General features: G+C 45.9%; 1 protein-coding gene across 4 annotated transcripts in view; it reads left to right on the forward strand.

Annotated features, from left to right (window-relative positions):
• Nucleotides 1–19,900, forward strand: part of LOC132445751 (Kv channel-interacting protein 4-like) — a 99,318-nt gene that overhangs the window by 68,734 nt on the left and 10,684 nt on the right. For all 4 annotated transcript variants that reach the window (XM_060035873.1, XM_060035874.1, XM_060035875.1 and 1 more), the window contains 2 exons: nt 14,823–14,947; nt 18,963–19,032. In XM_060035873.1, the coding sequence (XP_059891856.1) occupies nt 14,823–14,947; nt 18,963–19,032 (195 nt within the window). The remainder of the gene's footprint in view (nt 1–14,822; nt 14,948–18,962; nt 19,033–19,900) is intronic.

A 19,900-nucleotide genomic window follows, 5' to 3' on the forward strand; every position in this document is an offset into this window, starting at 1 on the left:
ATGGTGAGCCAGAGAGAGCAAGGGTTGATGAGATGTTGACACACTAAATGGATTGAGAGAGAGAGAGAGCGAGCTACGTTGAGGGCATCGTGGGGCGTGGATGTGTGTTTTGTGGTGCGTGCTGAAGCGAGGCAATGTGAACTCGGGAGCACCATCACTAGCTCTTAAGTTGAGACGAGAAGCAGAGATGGAATTTGAGCAGCAGAACTGGTCTTGTTTGTGTTTTGCTCCCCTTGTCTTGATTCTGAGTGTTTGTTTTTGTCCTGCGGTCACTTCCAATCATCTGGGTTACATCAAGTTTCCAGTCCCTCAAAGCGCACCCCTTTCTGTGTGTGTGTGTGTGTGTGTGTGTGTGTGTGTGTGTGTGTGTGTGTGTGTGTGTGTGTGTGTGTGGTGTGTGTGTGTGTGTGTGTGTGTGTGTGTGTGTTTGTGACTGTGTGTGTTTGTGACTGTGTGTGTTCGAAATGTGTATGTGTGTGTGTCTGTTCGATATGTGTGTGTGTGAATGTTCGATATGTGTGTGTGTGTGTTCGATATGTGTGTATTTGCTCGATATGTCTGTGTGTGTGTTTAGTGTGTGTGTTCGATATGTGTGTGTTTGTTCTATATCTCGGTGTTTGTGTGTATGTGTGAGAGAAGGGTAAATTGACCACATCTGTCCCCCGCAGCTCAGTGAGGGGGGCAGATACACACCACTACACAATACTACACACTACCACACACTTCTACACACGACCACAGACTGCTACACACACTCCCATTAGCTAAAGCAGCAAAGTAAGCAGTTCGGCTCCAAACGCCGTCTGCTCCGACACACAGATGATGTTGGCTAAACGCGCTTCGTCACCTAATTGAGCCGTACACACGCCGTCCCTAAACGCCTTGATAGTCCTCCTCCAGAAGAGGCGGGGAGGGGGTGTGAAGTGATGTATTACCGTGTGAGTAGAAGCGGTTGAAATGGAAACGCTGACCTGACCCAAAAGGAGAATTATTTAGACGGCGCCGGCGGGGGGTTGTGAACGTCTCTGGCTCTGGATCACACTGTTTCTGCTTCTTTAATATCCGCTCCGAAATGAGCCACACACACATGGAGTACAAGCACACGCACGCACGCACACACACACACACACTATTTCTGTTTTTTCACCAGGTGCCTGCCTGTGCACTCCACACACACGCACGCACGCACACACACAACACACACACACACACAACACACATGAAAGAAGTAAACACACGCACACACACGAAGTAAACACACACACCCACACCTACACACACACACACACACATGAAGTAAACACACACACATACACACACAAACACACACAAATGAAGCACACACACACACACACACACGAAGCACACACACACGAAACACACACACACACACACACACACACACACACACATGAAGTAAACACACGCACACACACGAAGTAAACACACACACCCACACCCTACACACACACACACACACATGAAGTAAACACACACACATACACACACAAATGAAGCACACACACACACACACACACACACACACACACACACACACACACGAAGCACACACACACAAACACACACCACACACACACACACACACACACACTCACACTCACACTCCGCTCCGCTGAACCTGACTTGAGAACGCCAGCTGCTGTCATTATATTGATCGTTGCCACGGCACCACGACTGGGACATCAAGGCGGCCGGGGACGGAGTCAAGCGTTCCCGTCGCCGTGGGTTACGCACGCTGTGCGCCGTGGTTGCGCGCGTCTATGGCTGACGAGTGTCGTTGGGAGAGGGGCGGCCTTTGTCTTTGACAGAAAGCAGTCTTTGTACTGAAGCAGTAAGCAGCAAATGGTTTGGATCATAATGTGATAGATGACTGATATAATGAGTTTGTGAAGCGATTAAAACCGCGATGAAGCCGTTATCAAAAGGCGGATTCATTTTGCGATACATTTTGTTATGATCAATTGTTAAACTAATTCATGATTTGACAGTAATTGACTATTGATCATCACTACAGCGTCATGAACTCAGCATCAAGTTTGTTAATGTGTTAAACTCTAGTGCTAGCCAAAGTGCCAGTCAGGGAATACAGATGAAGACTTCTTTCCAACGCAACGAATGTTTGGGCCACCTTTATTAAGTTCATAACGTTAAATGTACACCAGACTAACTATGACCCAACAATTTGCCCCTCTTTTTCGAATTAGACTTGGAATTGCACCTTTACAGTGTGCATGTGGTCCGTCTTTCCCAGTGGAAGCAGTAACCCAGCTTGCCATTCACGTGTGGAGCTTTGCCTGTTGAACCCTATAGAGACTTTATCAGTAGCCACAGGGTTTCGCTGAGTGAAACAGTGGCATTCAAGTGCGTTGCTAAAACACACACACACACACACACACACACACACACACACACACACACACACACACACACACACACACACACACACACTTCCTCTGGGACTGTGCAAGGCAGGCCCGAGTGGGGACTGTGGTTCACTCACTTCACCCACTTTTGCTGTGCTAAACTAAAGTACATACTTTGTTCAATATAATTACGTCTATATCAGGCACCACAATCATATGGAGAGCTGTGTGACAAAATGATAGTTTGACATCCTAATCCTCTTTCAAATGAGTTGACATGTGTCAGACGGCAGAACACATGATTTCATAGATCAAAACGTTTCACTAAAACGTCAAACTATTGTAACACTTTTCCCAGGAGAACTATTCCGAATTTTCAGAAGCTACACCGGACCATCGGGTTCTCTCCGTTGCGTTGGTTGGCCGTTCCTCTGGTTGCCGTCACCACGCACGGTGCTCCATTGCTCACGCCTGTGTTCAGCGCCACCCCTGTGAGTCATTAACGCCCTCCTTCTGCCTCAGCACAGCCTCAAAGGGTGCAGACCCACCCGAGTGTCACAGAATGATAAATATTTCTCCTTTTTCACCAGGTGCCTGCCGTGCACTCCACACACACACACACACACCACACACACTCTCTCAATAGCGCACACAAAACTGACACACACGCATGCAACCCACTCACACGCACACACACACACTCATGCACACACAAACACACACACACACACAACAACACTCTCATACACACACACAAACTCGCTCTCTCACACACAAAGAGACACAAACACACATTCACTCTCTCATCCACACACATACCCACTCACTCATCCACACACACACACACACAAACACGCACATAGGGTATCATGCACTCACGGACAGAGGTAATTACACCGACGGTAATGGAAAAGGTGTATCCATTATAAATCACTATTGGCGGACGCGGGGCCACGCATTAACCTAGCATGGGTAACACTGCTCCAGTCTTTGTCTCCGCTGTGATCTCTGGCCCGGCGACAGAGACGTGACTGGTTGAGAGGCAGCCAGTGTCTCCTCTGTACTGGGATCGTACTGGAGCGTTGACTCCTGGGTAATTACTTGTGCTCCAAGTCGGGATGCTAGTGGAGTTGGCAAAGCGTGCTCTCTGAGAGGCAGCATTTTTATGATGTGCTGTTTGGAGAGATGTGTGGAACATGGTGTGCTGTTACCTTGAAAATCCTTGCTTTGTGTCACTGCATTGCCCCCGTTTTGTTTCTGAAATTCACAATTTCTACATCCTTTTAGCATCTATTTGTTTTCCCCTATTTGTTACGTGGCTTTTGACCATGCCTGTTCCCTTGTGGCACTTAGTATAGGACTGTGCTTAAGTTGGTTTTAAAGATGAGATGTTGGACTATTGAGGCCTGCTTGGGGTACCTTATCACTAAGAATCAATGCCTTGTGGTTCCACGGACCCACATGAAGATCCAGAGCTGTCCATGGTCCTTCTGGCTTAATAAATAAGCCATGGTTTATTCAAATGACCTTTTTCACTTTAATTCGGTCTGCATTTAGTTGATATCAAGCAGTTTTGATGTGCCTGTCATCAGACGTTTCCTCACAAAGATGAGACTCAACAATCAGAATACCAATGTAATCAGAATACCACAGACGCAATTTCATTAAACTGCAATCAGGACGCCACTCAATGTTCACAGAACTCCGGCACGTTTCCTTGTGAATGACCAGATTGTAAAAACTAAACTGAGCCTTTTCTGTATCGGTTAAATGTGACACGATGTTCCCAGTGTGTTCCCGAGTAGTGTGACACATGCGGCAAGTTTCACGCTAGTTTAATCAGCAAGCTGTTATGAGGCTCTTAATTATCTTTTAAGATGATTGAAATTAGGACGCGGGCCACTTAAGCTCTATCCGACAAATATCAAGTGAAGATTGCCTCCTCTTGCACGGTTCACTGTCAACACTGCAGTGTTTTTTTGCCCCGAGGTCTTAGAAAGTAAACAAGTGATGGAAGTACGGAACATTGGTTTGCATTATCAAACTGTTTTTTTCTTATTTGCTTGAGAAGGATACTCACGTAGTTCCTACCATCCCCAGTGTCAACAGCCTAGCTAGTGGACGTCCATCAGCAAGATGCTGCAACCCCAACTTCATCCTTGAAAACATTGATCTGAATCCCTGAAAGTACCTTTTGAAGAAACGCTGATAACTTCATAGTTTTACTAGCGGATAGAGGCCAATAAGTCTGCCTCTGTTGACCTTTGCGGATTCAGAATTGGAGATGTGTGATGGACACGACCTTTCAAGTGACGGCATTAAAGAACCTAGTTCATGTTGCTGTGGAGGTCTGTGGAAGGCTTCGCCTCGTGAGAGAGATCAGCGCAGGCAGAGAGGACGGACACATGGTTCTCTCCGTCAGTGAGGATCAGAGAACCAGAAAACTGGATTCTAAGATTGAAATGCGTTGTGTTTTGCATGCGCATGCTGTGCAGCGAACCGTGTCACACGACGAGTGATCCATATTGATGAGAATAGCACAGCTAATCAACTCTGATGGGGGCGCGGGGTTAATCCCTTATTTATGGATCAGGAGGTAAACCGTGGGTGGGGGGGGGGGGGGGGGGGGGGTTGGGGGGCGTGTAGTGCACCTTTGCAACGCATCCAAAATGTGTGACTCAGTCCAGGCCAAGGGGAGCCGAACACCTCGTCTTGACGATTCAAATTAAAGCTTTAATCATCGTAAGTCGGAAATGTCCCATCGTGATTAAAGTTCTGCTTAGCGTGGATCTTGTTCGTATTTATAAGTCTCACTTCAATACTAAATACAACGTTGTGTCCACCAGTTGTCCGTTGACATCCCATAATAGCAAACGAGGAGTTGAATATGCGCATAACAATTTGCATTATGGGATATTTCGCTGTACTTTACCATGCATATAATAACGGCGGTTGTGTCTCTTTAAAGCTGAACACAGCATGGGCAGATTCAACCCATAGTCTAATCGGCCAACCTTATGTATCCAAATAGAACAACACCAACAGTGCAGATTCGGCGGGTTTGTGACTTTAATTAGCAAGCTCAATGAATAAGCATACGGCTGCATAAATTGCGCACAATACTTTTCATAATTATGCCAGGCTTACAAGGTCGTAATACATAATGCAGTGATGTTTACACGAAATATTGCAGATAATTGAGAGGTTTAAGCTGTTTCACATGCACTTGCTCAAAAAGTCACTGAGTAGTCAAAATTATAGTGTAAAAATAACTTCCTCTGGCTGTGTTTGTGTTTTTTGGAGTTATAACTCAAGGGTCAGAGTCGCTCAGGAGACGTCTTGTGTTTGACAAGCTTTGAGTGTCAACACAAAAAGATTGGACTTGCTTTATTTGATTTATTTGGTTGAAAAAATTCAATCATAGACACATTTCAATAAAAGATCTGTGTATAAATGTCGCAATTGAGTGATACTGTGTTTAAACAGGGAAGAAGGTGACCATTAGCTGTTGTCTATTCCAGGTATTTAGTAAAATCAATTGATTCATAGTATGACGTCGACCAACCTAAACACAAATGCACACTGTGGTTCTGTTAGCACCTGAGTCACCTGATTCACGTTCAAAGGCAGTTCAACACTGAGAGGTTTGAAGGCTTGATTCAATGAGATATATGACCCCCGTAGCCAAGCGGTTTCCATGACAACAATGCCCGCGGGCGCCATTAAAAGCTTTTCCAGACAGATGAAATGGCAGACGTTTTGGATTCCAAAACCACAAATCACGTTTGCTTTTTCTTAGTGTCGCCTGGCACACTCTTTGACGTTTATAGGACCTAAATAATCACTCAACAGCCGTTGGGCACTGGCAACACAATAGCGCACAATAGCCTTCTTGTCCCGGTTGTCTGAGCACTGGGTCAGTTGTGTGTTTCTTCTACTCTTCTTCGTGGTGACGGAGGAAGACACACTGAACTCGTCCGACTTCCATTATTTTTTTCCTTTGATGTTTGTTGTTTCCCGGATACAGTTTATACTTGCGGTTTTTAAATAGAGCAAGGACATTTTTCGTCCGATGCTTCGATGAACAGCAAACACTAACTCATGTTAGTGTGTTAAGTATGGACTCGCTAAAACTGCGGACCAACTGTCACTTTTCTGCCAGTTTCCCCAAGTAAGGAACAAATTATTGAACACGACTCTTCTACACGGTCCTTGCTTCATAATTTTCTCGTTTCCCATTCTAACCGTCTGACAGTAACCAATTCTAACAGTTATCTAAATCGAGAACCGTCTGAGATTTGAAAGGCAAAACACATTTTTACGATTTCTGAGGCGTTTGTGGTACGGCAGTTATTGTTTCCATGCCCTCCATTTCAACCTCTCTACAGTTTACCCTGCAGTTCATCCCTGTGTTAGGATAATAAAAATGACATTCTGCTTTCCAAGATTCCCATCTTGGGGCCTCTTTCCATCAGATATCTATCCTATACACACAACCCCGGTGAAGAGCCATCGGGTATATCTCCAGATCCACATTTACAACCCGTGAATGTCCTCCCACCGCGTCCACAGACCCCCTCTTCCATGTCGCCCACGTCCTATATCGTTTGTGTTGACCTTTTTGCCGGTACACTTTGCGGCGGGGAGCAGACAACAATAATTCCATTATAGAAAGACACACAAGGGTTCACACAGCCCACGGCAAGAAGACCTTTCTCCCCGTCGCTAGTGACTCCTCTCTCTGCCGGGATATCCATCGACATCCTGGAAACCTCTGAGGGATACCAACGTTACGGTGCCCTTAACGTCGGGCCTTTCGGTTCAAATTGCCATCAGCGCTTTTATTGTGAAGCAATTACTCCTATTTTGTTACAAACCGCTTGTTTTTTCTGTGAAGACGACGGCACGATAGCGGCTTGTCTCCCTGGGGGTGCTACGGGGGACGCTACGTTGACTCCATCACGCCGTGTGTTGGAGGAGGGGGCCGCGAGGCTGACAGACGCTGGCAGATGTGCCGTTGAGTGGGTAATTATGAAGGTGCTAAATCAAAACTCCGACGCGTGAGCCATCCACTCTCCATTTAAACACTCCCCTGGGAGGCAGGTGGGCCGACGACGTGATGGGGCCGTCAGAGAGAGAGAGAGAGAGAGAGAGAGAGAGAGAGAGAGAGAGAGAGAGAGAGAGAGAGAGAGAGAGAGAGAGAGAGAGAGAGAGAGAGAGAGAGAGAGAGAGAGAGAGAGAGAGAGAGAGAGAGAGAGAGAGAGGAACATGCACAGAGAGAGAGAGAAGAGAGAGAGAGAGAGAGAGAGAGAGAGAGAGAGAGAGAGAGAGAGGAGAGAGAGGAGAGAGAGAGAGAGAGGAGACGAGCAGCAGAGAGAGAGAGAGAGAGATGAGAGAGAGAGAGAGAGAGAGAGAGAGAGAGAGACAGCAGCAGAGAGAGGAGAGAGGAACATGCACAGAGAGAGGGAGAAGAGGGGAGGAACATGCACAGAGAGAGGAGAGAGGAACATGCACAGAGAGAGGGAGAGAGGAACATGCACAGAGAGAGGGAGAGAGGAACATGCACAGAGAGAGAGAGAGGAACATGCACAGAGAGAGGGAGAGAGGAACATGCACAGAGAGAGGGAGAGTAGCTGACGTTGATTTGACTCGGGTCAATCTTAAAGGGGAAACATGCCAACATGGATTAAAATCCAGCAGCCTGCCAGACGGTACTGGTCGGCTCATCTGTATTCATTAGCCTTATTTCACTTTATAATTCCTCTGGTTGGTATGACACTGTCAACCGTTCAGTCCAAAACGGCAGGGTTTTCAGTTCCTCTTACTTACCGGCTTAAATCATGCATGAAGCATACTTCTTGTGGCAGAACTTTGAGGGTTTGGAAATCGAATTGAACGTGAGCGTAGTGTACACGGTGCTCTTGGACTCGAGGTAATTGGCTTCAGGTTTTCCTGTGTCGGTTTTTTAGCAGCTCAGCGCGTGCGTCTACGTGTGTTGTGTTGTGTATGCGCGTTACTGTGGACTTCCACTCCCGAGGGCAGATCAAGTCTTCGACTCCCAGTAACGACCTAACCTTTCGCCGGGTCAGGAATGTTTGAAAACTAAATCGTTGGCCACATCGATCAGTCAGAGTCGGGGACATTGCTAAACGTCTTTAGAAAGAAAAACATCATTCTTCTTTGAAAAAGGAGTTTATGTTCAATCTAGTTTTATCATACTTTGTGTTTTTAATTTTTTTGACTTTCATGTCTTGCAGTATTGATTGCGAGTCATAGTCTAGTCAAGTTCAAGCAATGTATCTATTCAGTCTATTTTCTATGCTAGAAAACAGATAGAAGAGAAGCCAAAAACAGTTTATTCACAGACATATGACAAAAATGACAATTGATTTCTAAAATAGTTCCAGTAATGAAATTATTTATCGCCGCCCCCCTCTTGGAGATTTCATTCATCTCTGAAAAGACCCAACAATACAAATAAATTGAAAAACATAATGTTGTTCACTTCCATTGTTGATGCTGTTGTTGTTGTAGGGAATTATAGATTGAATATAACGATCGTACTGATACCTGCTCTTATGAATACAGAACTAGAACTCAAGGACAGCCCAACCATCTTATAGTACGGTCTCTGTGATTATTACTGTTTTCATATTTCAGACATGGTCTGAAAGATTAGCTTCAAATGATAGAAAATACCATTCATTGAATGATACTGATGATATTGATGAACTCCTATCATTTATATTACTCTTTTGCTTTCCCACCTGTGCTTTCCCTGCTGTATAACCTGTGAAAACATGATATGCATCGCCGCAGAACATAAATGAACCCAGTGGAATAGAAGTGTTGTGGTTGAAAGAGTTGAATGTATCTCATATTCATGATAAATACTCCCGGTGGGGATTTCAGTTGTCAAGCATTCAACACTTAATGCAAACCACTCTGACACATACGTACGACCAGCGATGCCACGGTGATATCAGCCTTACATGTCCCGTGACACTGATTCTTTCGTTCGCATACTTTGTCCTCAAATAGACAGCCGAGATCTTGGAAACGACGTAGCCGTGGTGATGGCGACCTTAGATACCGGCCACGGTCGCTAGTCTTTTGAGCAGCCAGCCAACGACCACGTGACATCGGAGTGGGGTTAATACGTCAATACCCGAGTGTGGGCCGCCGTGCACGATGGGAAGTCACACGTTGTCACCGTGGCAGCTTCAGAGAGATGAGATGAGTTGATTAGAAGTCTTCTAGCTGTGGACAGTGGGAGAGGACATGTCAGGGTTCTGGCTGGTGCAAGCACCATGAAGGAGATGGTAAATAATCATTATGTACCTTCGATATGAATGATACGTTAAAGCAGCTCATTATAATAAAGAATTATTCAAATGTTCTCCAGTCATGCTTGTTGCATTTCACGTTTTCGAAAAGATATTTAGAGAAAAACGCAACCACTTATTTGGTCTTTAGAGATTCCAGTTGTTAAAACGATGAGCATCTACTGTTTTACTTAACAGAGTATTCAAACACACCACCAATATCACGAACCCAAAGCTCCCCGTGTTCCTTGAATATTCAACACGACACTTGCCAATCCATTTCCTTTTCCTTCTGAAGGATCGGATTACGTTGTGAGTCGGACATCCGACTCACGGCTGCAATCCCAAATGAGTGATGGAGGACATGCAGCGTTCGTTCTGTCAGGTGGATGACGCACCGAGCGCACGCCGGCCGCTTCATTATTCAGGGGTTTCCTGGTGACCCACAGTTACACGGGTCGTTCTCCCATAACGCCCGCCACACAAGAACCGCAATCGGGTCAAGTCGGCCGATTTCTGGAAAGCCAGAACCACAGAGCTTAGCGGCTGACCTAGATCATAGCTGACCACGGCACACAAGAAAACACATAGGCATAGTGTTGCATCCTGATCACCTGTAGTGGTAATGCTATCACTAGCGAGGGGAGAGCACTGTCTCCTGTTCTGTCTTCCCCAGTGGTGCTGAAGAGGTCAATGAGCTGCAACCGTCTTAGAAAATTTGCTTTTCTAAAACTATTGTCAAACTCATCGTGCCATGGCTCACTATATGGTTCTGCATCAGTTCTGGTGAATAAGTCCAAAGGAGGTGCTCATCTTAGCAGAACCGTTTACGAAGACTTTTAGCAGAAAGTCCAAAGTTTTTCTAATTGTATTATTATGGTTGAGCAGCTTGGTTTGATTCAACATTGCTGTACGAAAGCTGTGTCACTTGTATGCAGATGAACTCTGCTGTGTCCAGTCTCTCCAGCCCCTACAGATGCCTACAGATGATCCCTTTATGATACAGTATGGCTTCATATACCGGGCCCCTATATTCAAGTCCATAGAGCTTATTGATCCATGGATGTTAGGCTTGCAACCTTTCGCTTGGCCTTATCTGTGAGAATATTAAACTGATTGATGAAACGGTGCCTGGGGATTAACCTCACAGGGCGAAGGGTAAACGGGATGCACAATTTTCTCTTTCGATGCGTTGGACTGCGCTCACTCACCGAGATTGTATTCTGTGGTGTTGGCTATTGTTTGCGCCTCTTGGCTTTTTCGGATCGTTTGTCTACGGGTGAAGAAATTGCGAAGTCAGGCCTCTGCATGTATTTTTCATGAATCTAACACTAAACCTGTAAGAGCAGAAGCTACATATTGGATATTAAGGAGCAACAATACAATAAGGGTGGTCTGATTCTTTCAAAGAAGGCGTATTGATTGCATGGGTATGGCTTTGCCTGCTTGTTTGAGTTACCTGAGTAAGCTTACACACCGACTGATTCATCCCCCCACCCCACCCCACCCCTCCCCATTCTCTCTGTGCTTCAACACTTCATTCAGGACAACAAAATAATGAATGTAAAAAGTTTGTGAAATGTTAACTTTTTATCCGCTCCCAAGGCAAAAACAATGTCAATTTGGCGGGTGAGTGTCTGGGTGTGAGCTTGGCCGCTGTGCTTCGTGGCATACTGTTGCCATTTAGTTACTAAAGACACAAAGGTCACACATTAATCCTGACAGGCCCGGCCGTTTGCTCTTTTCCCCCCTGATTAATGGAGGTGTCACTCCCGCCCCTACTTTATTTAGCCCCTCAGAACCCCCCCCCGCGTCGGCCATCTTCTCTCCTGTGTCTCCTCGGCGTCTTGTTTGTTTTTCCTCACCGCTGCCTTTGTGACTTTGAGAGGCAATTAAGAGCCTTAATTATAGGTTATGAATTATGGATTCGCTAGCGGTGCAAGAAAATGGCGTAATTGGTGAGCGGTAATCTACATGGTGAAACCTTGTTATTTTTGTCGTGGTTTCACATTTTCTGCCATTGTTTGTAAGAATTATGCCTACATAAGGTTTGGCCGATAATTTAATGGTTATAGTCATTCATCCTTGAGGATTGCATTAAATAGAGATATTTATTTGAATAGTATAACAAGATAGTTAAAAACATGAGTTTTGAAATGGCATAGAGAAAAGACGTTTTTGTATAATACCACCACTTAAAGTAGAACATTCTTCCAATCTAATGGCCTTCAGGCTGTGTGGTATTTTAAAATCATACGCATATAATCATTGATTTGTTTTGGTAATGATAATTGTGATAATAGATCTCTATCCAAATCTATTCTCACACACAGTCGGTGTACAATTCAGGAACCTAATCAGTTCTCCCTCAAAATAAAGTGCATTACGCCACACACAGAATAGGGGTCTTTAAAGGTCATGACATGAATATGACACCAGAACAGCTTCCCACACATGAAAGCCTTTAAAGTCTGCGATTAAAGTCTGATAGCGCCTAAACCTTTTTTCCAGCCCACGCGCCAAAATCTTCCTCCGCCAGCATGTCTCCTCCATTCCACATAAGGAGCGAAGTGTCTGGTCGGTACGGCTGTAATTGAGGGGACGATCACCCCAAACCCTGCAACGTCCGTCCTGTCCCCTTCTTTTGGTCGATCGCTCGTTTTAGATATCTTACGAATGCTCTCCCTCTCTCCATGTCTTACAATGACGTCTTGTCTGGCCTCAAAAATAGTTATGAGGCCTAGTTCCAAAGTAAATCAGCTGCTGATATTAGTCTTCCTTGTCACTTCGCTATTCGGTTAGTATTCTTTATGCAGTGTTCTTAACCAGACACTTTCTATTCTCAGCATTGGTCGATTCCTAAAGTAATAAAAGGTATTTGAGTAAATGGATCACCTTTAAGGTCTTTCTTTCTTCGCTTGAGGCGCGGGTCGACCTTCACACCAACGTCTCCCTTGACGCCAATTGACTTTTAGGATCTTTACAGGCGTAGGAGGATGTTTGGATTGAGCCCTCCTTCACGCGTTTCACTTCAAACCCAGTTTCAGTTTACTAGCAAAGGCTGAATCCTAAATTGGTCCGTATCACAGATACGACCCCCCGCGCTCTCACGTGGCACGTGTTGTTGTCCTGAACCGGAAAAACGTCCTGCAAACCCGTACAGCGGCACGCGCCAAGCGCTCCGATCCCCTCCTCCCCTACCCCCCTACTCCTCTCCTCCTCATGCTGCGCCCCCCCCCCCCCCCCGTTGACCAGGTTTTTTCCCAGGTAGCGTCTCGTCGCAGGGCGGCCCCAAGCTGGTCGCGAGGGCCCGACTCGCGAGGCTCTTACCCGGCGTCGCTGCCGAAGAGCCGCCCGCCAGTCAGTCTCTCCCTCCCTCCCTGCCTCCCTCCTCTCCCCCTCTCTGACGGTTTTACTGCTGACCACAAATGCGTTGTTCCTTTCTTTGTGTTTACCCCCCCTCCCTCTCTCTCTCTCTCTCTCTCTCTGTGTTTATGCCTCATACGGGGTCGGCAGTAAGTGCTGGCCCTGGCGCCGTCTCAGGGATCTCAGAGAATCTGACGTCTTCAGCATCCGATGGGGACGTGTGCTGGGAACACCAAGGCGTGGGTCTTGAGTTGGGGGGGGGGGGGTGGGGGGGGGGGGAGCGTTGGCTGGTACGGAACTAAGTGAGGTGTCTGAGTGAGCCTCGATTGTGGGATGCGTTGGGTTTGAAGGGTGATTAGAGGATTCGTTGTTCGTATCCCAGAAGCGTTTCCGTTTTGCGTGTCATTTCCGTAGCGTTTGATTGTGTTCGATGCCAACAAGTGAAATGTGCGCACTCTGAGAGCCGACGGAGACACACTGACACATACTCGGAGCCAAACACAATCGCATGGACTCTCACACACAGACACACACACACACACACACACGTAGCAACACACACACACACACTCTCATTTAGAGCTACACATAACACTTCTCAAAGACACCCATACAAACACACACACACACACACACTCAAACCCTCCCATACACAAACTGCTCGGACACACTCACACAGATACTATCTCTCACGCACACACACGCTGACACACACAGACACACACTCTCGCACTCACACGCTGCTCAGACACACACTATCCCACTCACACTCACACACACACACACACACACACACACACACACACACACACACTCACACTCACACTCACACTCACACACACGCGCACAAACTCACGCTGTCCCCCGGCTCTGTCGTTCGGCAGTTAATCTGTAGCCAAAATGGTAGCCACGGTCCGCTGGCATCCAGCCACACAGAGCTAATGAGGCTTTTAGAGACCAATGCTGCACTTCAGGCCGACGAGAGAGAGAGAGAGAGAGAGCAGGAGGGAGCGGGAGCGGCCAGGCGGCGACCAGAGCGAGTCAACGCCGCCGCCAGTGACAGCGTCGAGACAGGGCCTGCCCCCATTACAGGGGCCGCTAAGAGGGTACGTTCGGTCTCGCCGGCCCCTCATCACAAGACGTGGAAGGCAGAGGAGTCTGCTCCCACCCCACAGACCCCTTAATTGCCTCTGCATCATACTGCGAGAGGCCCCCGTGTGTTTAAACGTGGCCGTGTCTTGGGAAGGGGAAACTGGCCGTTTGGATCAGATGTGGTAATGTTTGGGTTGGGCTTTAAAGTGTTTTTAGTTTTTTTTCAAAGAAAGCCATTTTGTTTTGATGAGGCACTTATTTCACCAGAGGCGTAAGACACGAGGGGGAAAGGTGACGCAGGGCTGCATCGATTTTCCATTGAGTTCATTTTTCTTTCTTGCGTTTACATCCATTTGAACATTCGGCCAACAAAGTTTACCACACACTCACAGAGAGACACTTTCCTCACAAAGCGTCAGCCACCCTTAAACCCGAGACGTGACTGCGACCCTGTCCCTCAAGGGCTCCTGATTCCACCCAGTGCTTCAGAAACACACAAGACCGACTCACAGTTGATCACTTGCAGCAAACCCTCCTAAGTGCCCATCACTTCCATCATTACTACACACATACCGACTGACACTCTGGACTAAGTTCTCCGGTACTATCCTTCACACACACACCGACTCTCTCTCTCTCTCTCTCCGCCCTGCAGACAGCGTGGAGGATGAGCTGGAGCAGTCGGCAGTGCGCCACCGGCCTGAAGGCCTGGAGCAGCTGGAGGCTCAGACCCGCTTCTCCCGGAAGGAGCTCCAGATCCTGTACCGCGGCTTCAAGAACGTAAGCCCAGTGTCCTTCGTTCTCCATGGACTTGTTTCTGTTCATAGGTGTCGTCGGTATGGACGTTGGTGTGGTTGACCTGGTGGTTTGGCGCTGGGTGTAGGATAGTGAAGTGGTTTGTAGGGCGTTGGACTCCTGACTGAGTACCACGTTCGATACCCGATGTCCAGATTTAGAGGCGTTCTTGATATGAAGTTTGCCTAACCCCTGCTAGCTGCTTCTGAATGAATGAGGGTCCATATCTGTGTTAATTCAATATTAATAATTAGTAGCTTGGTAAAAAATGATCTCCTGAATAACTAACTGTAACAATATTAAAGAGTAGGCCATATCTCATCAGCTCATAGAAACTGCAGCAGAAATGTCAGAATTATTGGGGAAATTAATATAATATGATCTTAAAAAAACGATATATATACGATTTATATTATTCAGCTTGATAAGCTATTCAGGATTCACACACACTCAGGGATAGATGCTGGGTAGGTGTGTCAGGGATTAATGTTGGGCAGCTGTAGGTCCTAGCCTGTTTGAAACGTTCTAGTTTAAAAGTTCTGGGTTCGATCCTCAACCTGAACGTATCCGTGAGCATCGATCATCTCTACCTGCTTCTTAATTTCTCCTTGCTGTATTCCCTGTAAGGTCCTTTGGTCATCAGGCCCAGAGAGGTAATAATAGTGAAACAGTGGTGTGATACCATGAAACCGTTATGAAAATGGCGTAGATTACTGATGAGCAATCGGGTCACGGAGAGTGTTGTGTGACAACGTGGCCCACATAGGCTCTCCTCCCTGTTCTCCTCGCCTCGGGTGTGTGCGGCCTAATGAGATAACCCAGAATTAACTCTGAGTCCTAATTGTCTGCCGACGCCGAAACGCGGGCGAGAAGCGTGACAGACGGTGGCAGCGCTCGCCCTTTGACCTCCGGTAACCCTCTGGTGGCTGCCGCTTCCTGCTGAGAGGAGCCCAGGTCGCTGGCCGAGATACCCGTCCGTATGTCCGCGTGTCTTTGTGTCCGTGTGTCCTTGTGTGCGGGGACAGAGACCCGGACGGTGGGGGGATCTAATGAGGCGTCTCGTGAAGGTCCCCCCGGTTGGGTCTTCGCCCTCCCTCGTGGGAGATTAGGATCCGCACCTGGGACGCAACGGTTGCGCGAGCCGTTGCTTATTTTAGCCCCAGTGTGCTTCGAGAAACCTGATCTGCTTCTCAGCAGTCCTCTCGGCGCACACTCTACTCACTTTTGAAGTGTGCTTGCCTGCAGGTTGAGTCATCGCCCAGGAAGCGATAACGTTAGAAACTATTGTTCGGTGAACCTCTGTGAGAGTTTTGTTGAAATCATCCGGTACAAGAATAAGCGATTTCACTGGCGTAACAAAAGCACGTTTTTTTCCCCCGCAGCGCACCGATAAATCCGCTGTCGTCTATCGTAAGAAATGCGTCCGCTCGCCCTCTCCGGTTGTCTGAGGTTTCGGAGGAAAGTGAACACCGGAACCGGGAACGCGGTTGCGGTTTGTGAGAACGAGGTCATCGGTGTCCACAGTACACCGTAGACGCTGTCCATGTGGAACACATAGCAGGCAGGGCTTTGGTGGAGATCAGCAGACCTAACACCTGTGACCTTGAGGTCCTGACTCCCTAACCTGCCGTTACGGAGAGTTTACCCACTCCCCCGTGCTCCACCACGATATCTCCATCCAAATCCTCTTCTCAAGACTCGATCGCAAACGCACCCTCCTTTCTGACTCGAGACGGTGTCGGTTATGGCGTTGTCATTATCCAGTCCCACGCACGGCAGAACAGATCAGCCATTTTCTGTTCACGCTCACGGACGACCCTGTCTGATTCCTTTACTTATAGCTATGGCTGATGGGTTTGTTTCACACGCCGGCACTTCAAGGCTGGCTGGCTTTGGTTTTTTTGTATCCCCCGTGATGAACCTGTGATTTATTTTGTGCGGATGAGCTGGCACTTCCCCAGTGTACAGAAGAATGGACACCGGTTCAGGTTGTCACCTCTTGAGACCAGTGTCCTGTGGCCACAAAGACAGCTCTTATGATGAAACACAGGCCTGGATCATTGTTATGTTCCCTGCCAAATTGTCAACCTGAAGTAAACTCTTTCACTAAATCGTTTTACACGTTGTGCTTTGGTTGCAACATTCCCATTAATCTGAATGTTTTTGGGTTTAAAATGTAAAAGATAAAACTGAAGTTACATAAAAAGTGTTTTCTAAGAGGACGAGTGTAATTGTGTGCTTAAAGCCACGGTCAAGTTGTACAATGAAAGTAATTCCGTCTAATTCTGTATTTACAGGGATAGTCTCTCTTATGTTTGGACCTAGGTTACTCGAGGCGTCTCAGGGGTTTTTATCGGCTACAATCCCTCTCCTATAAACACAAAAGTCTGCCCACAGATGTCAGTGTGCCAGTTGTACATGCTGCGCTCACACTCTGTGTCCAGGGGGGGTGGAACCACTAAACCTTTCTCTGAACCCTGCATGTCGCCCGTCTCATTCCAGTGTAAGTGTCATTGCTTGCGCTAAATCATAAAATATGTACTGTTTAATAGAGTCTTTGATGTAAAACTATCAAGCAGTGTACGTCTGAACGGGACGAGAATCATAGTCAACCTCCGATAACGGGGAGCAAGTCAAGGTGGTGGCGAACGACACAGAATAGCTTTCAAACGACACAACGTGATTCTACAGCGTCTAACGTCATTGCCCCAAGCTTTTACTTTTTGTTCAAACTTACTTGGCGTTAAACCCAACCGGGAACCATCAACCCAGGATTCAGTTTTAAATTAATTTAGTCTTTGAGGGAAAGGTGAAATACTGATAGGAGTGAGAGAGAAATCCACATTCTGAGAAGAGATGCAGTGAAAAGCAGCTTTAAGGACACAGACATTGAGAATTTGACAGCATATGGGGGCTTAAAAAAAGATAAGCTCAATTTAGATTGTAATGAAGTGGCAGTAGCAGATATTGTTGGCAGGTATATTTTTATCTTAAAAGTTGCAGTGTGCTCCTTTTCTACCTGCATCAGTTTTACCACATGGTACTACAACTTGGTACAACACATTCAATAAATGAAATATGCTCTACTACAACTAATTTATTAGTTGCTTTTTGCTGATTACAATGCATATTTTTCAGTAATGTCTTCATTTTTGTTCTATTCTTGTCAGCCTTGACCTCATTTGTGGTGATATTAGATGTTGAATACGTATTTTACATACAAGTACATCATTAGCTGACATTACTATTCTCCATTTCCCTGAAGGCTCTGGCAATGTGGATGCAAAGGTCTAACACGCACGCAAACAAAACAAACAAAACATAGAAAAAGACAAAAATATGTTATTGTGTATTTTATTCAAGGTTTCATGCAGGCTTGTAGGAGGAAGTTGACAGCCTTTTTTTAATGTTGGCCTTGTATCTAGCGTCCTTTTATTTAATGATATTACTGGAACATTACTTTGCAATTGAATGGATTTTTATAATGAGACGTGTAAATAATATCAATACAGCATAATACAAAATATAAACGCTTAAAGACAAGTTCCACTGATGTTAGCTAGAATGAAACAATTGGGAAGTTAGTTCAATATCGGTTAGATCATTCACTTATATTTCTAATTAATGAAGGTTGCAAATGTTCGATGTAGAGTCTAAGAGGAGTCATCTTTATGGAAATTATGTGATGGTAGTTTATCTTCTGGACATGTTTTGACAGATAAACAGTATTAGAATCCCTTTCTTGTGACAGCATGGGACTTCTGAGGCAATTGCTCACATTATTTGAAGCAACTGTTCAAAATAATGGATCCTATAATTAACAGAAAAATGTCTTACGATATTTTGTTCAAGAGGTATCTTTTCACAATCGATATGTACTTAGAGTGTATTGTGTCCAAGTCTACCGAACACAAGCAGCAGCAGCAGCAAAAAAAAAACATTTCCACACAAGAAGATGTAATGTTGTTTTGATCATTGTGATACACTGCTCCTGTTCCAGGAATGCCCGAGTGGAGTGGTCAACGAAGACACCTTCAAAGACATCTACTCACAGTTCTTCCCGCAAGGAGGTATGTTGTTGTAGCCAAGAGTCTCCCTCCCTCGTCATTATCCCCTGGTCTCTCTTGTGTGATCTTTCTGTTGGATTATGAGACATTACGGCTAATGCACTTTTGTTTGCTTCCCCCCCCTCCCCGTATTGAAAATGAAAATGGATATTGTTTTTTTTCCTTGGTTTCCTTGATGGCTTTGAGCCAAACAAAGACGGCTTTGCGTTCTCTACTTCCTTGTCATTTTATAAAAATTCCCAAGTGTTCCAATCCATGACATGAAACAGTAAAGGTATTATATGTAGTATCTGTCAGAAAGGGGTCATTCGATCAAAGCAATAACAAAACAACAAAAATATTTTTTTTCTGCCCCAATCCCACCCACTGTCCTTTTTAGCAGTCATCACGGAAAAAAGCATAAGGGGTAACACTGTTGTTTTTTATCGGTCATCATGGAAAAAAACATAAGGGGTAACACTGTTGTTTGTTATTGGTCGTCATGAAATAAAACATAAGATGCAACACTGTCGTTTTTTATTGGTCGTCATGAAAAAATAATAATGGGGTAACACTGTCGTTTTTAATTGGTCGTCATGAAAAAAAAAACAAGAGGTACCGTATTGGATGGATACCACTTATTTCTAGACTGTGTGAATTGTAAAGTCAAGTATAACCTCCAAGCATGCTCTGGTTTGCGTCTTGGTGGTGAACCGGTCAGGGTTAACGCTCTGTAGACTCAGGTTCGAGTCCACGCACGAACGGGTAATAAGCATGATGAGCTTTCAGACACTATGTAGGTTCAGGTGCCCTGCTAAGAACCAGGGTTCAAGAGGTAACGTATTGTATACATCTTATTTCTCTATCATGTGAATGGTAAAGTCATGTATAA

The sequence above is a fragment of the Gadus macrocephalus genome, chromosome 17 (assembly GCF_031168955.1).
Source record: "Gadus macrocephalus chromosome 17, ASM3116895v1".
Lineage (NCBI taxonomy): Eukaryota > Metazoa > Chordata > Actinopteri > Gadiformes > Gadidae > Gadus > Gadus macrocephalus.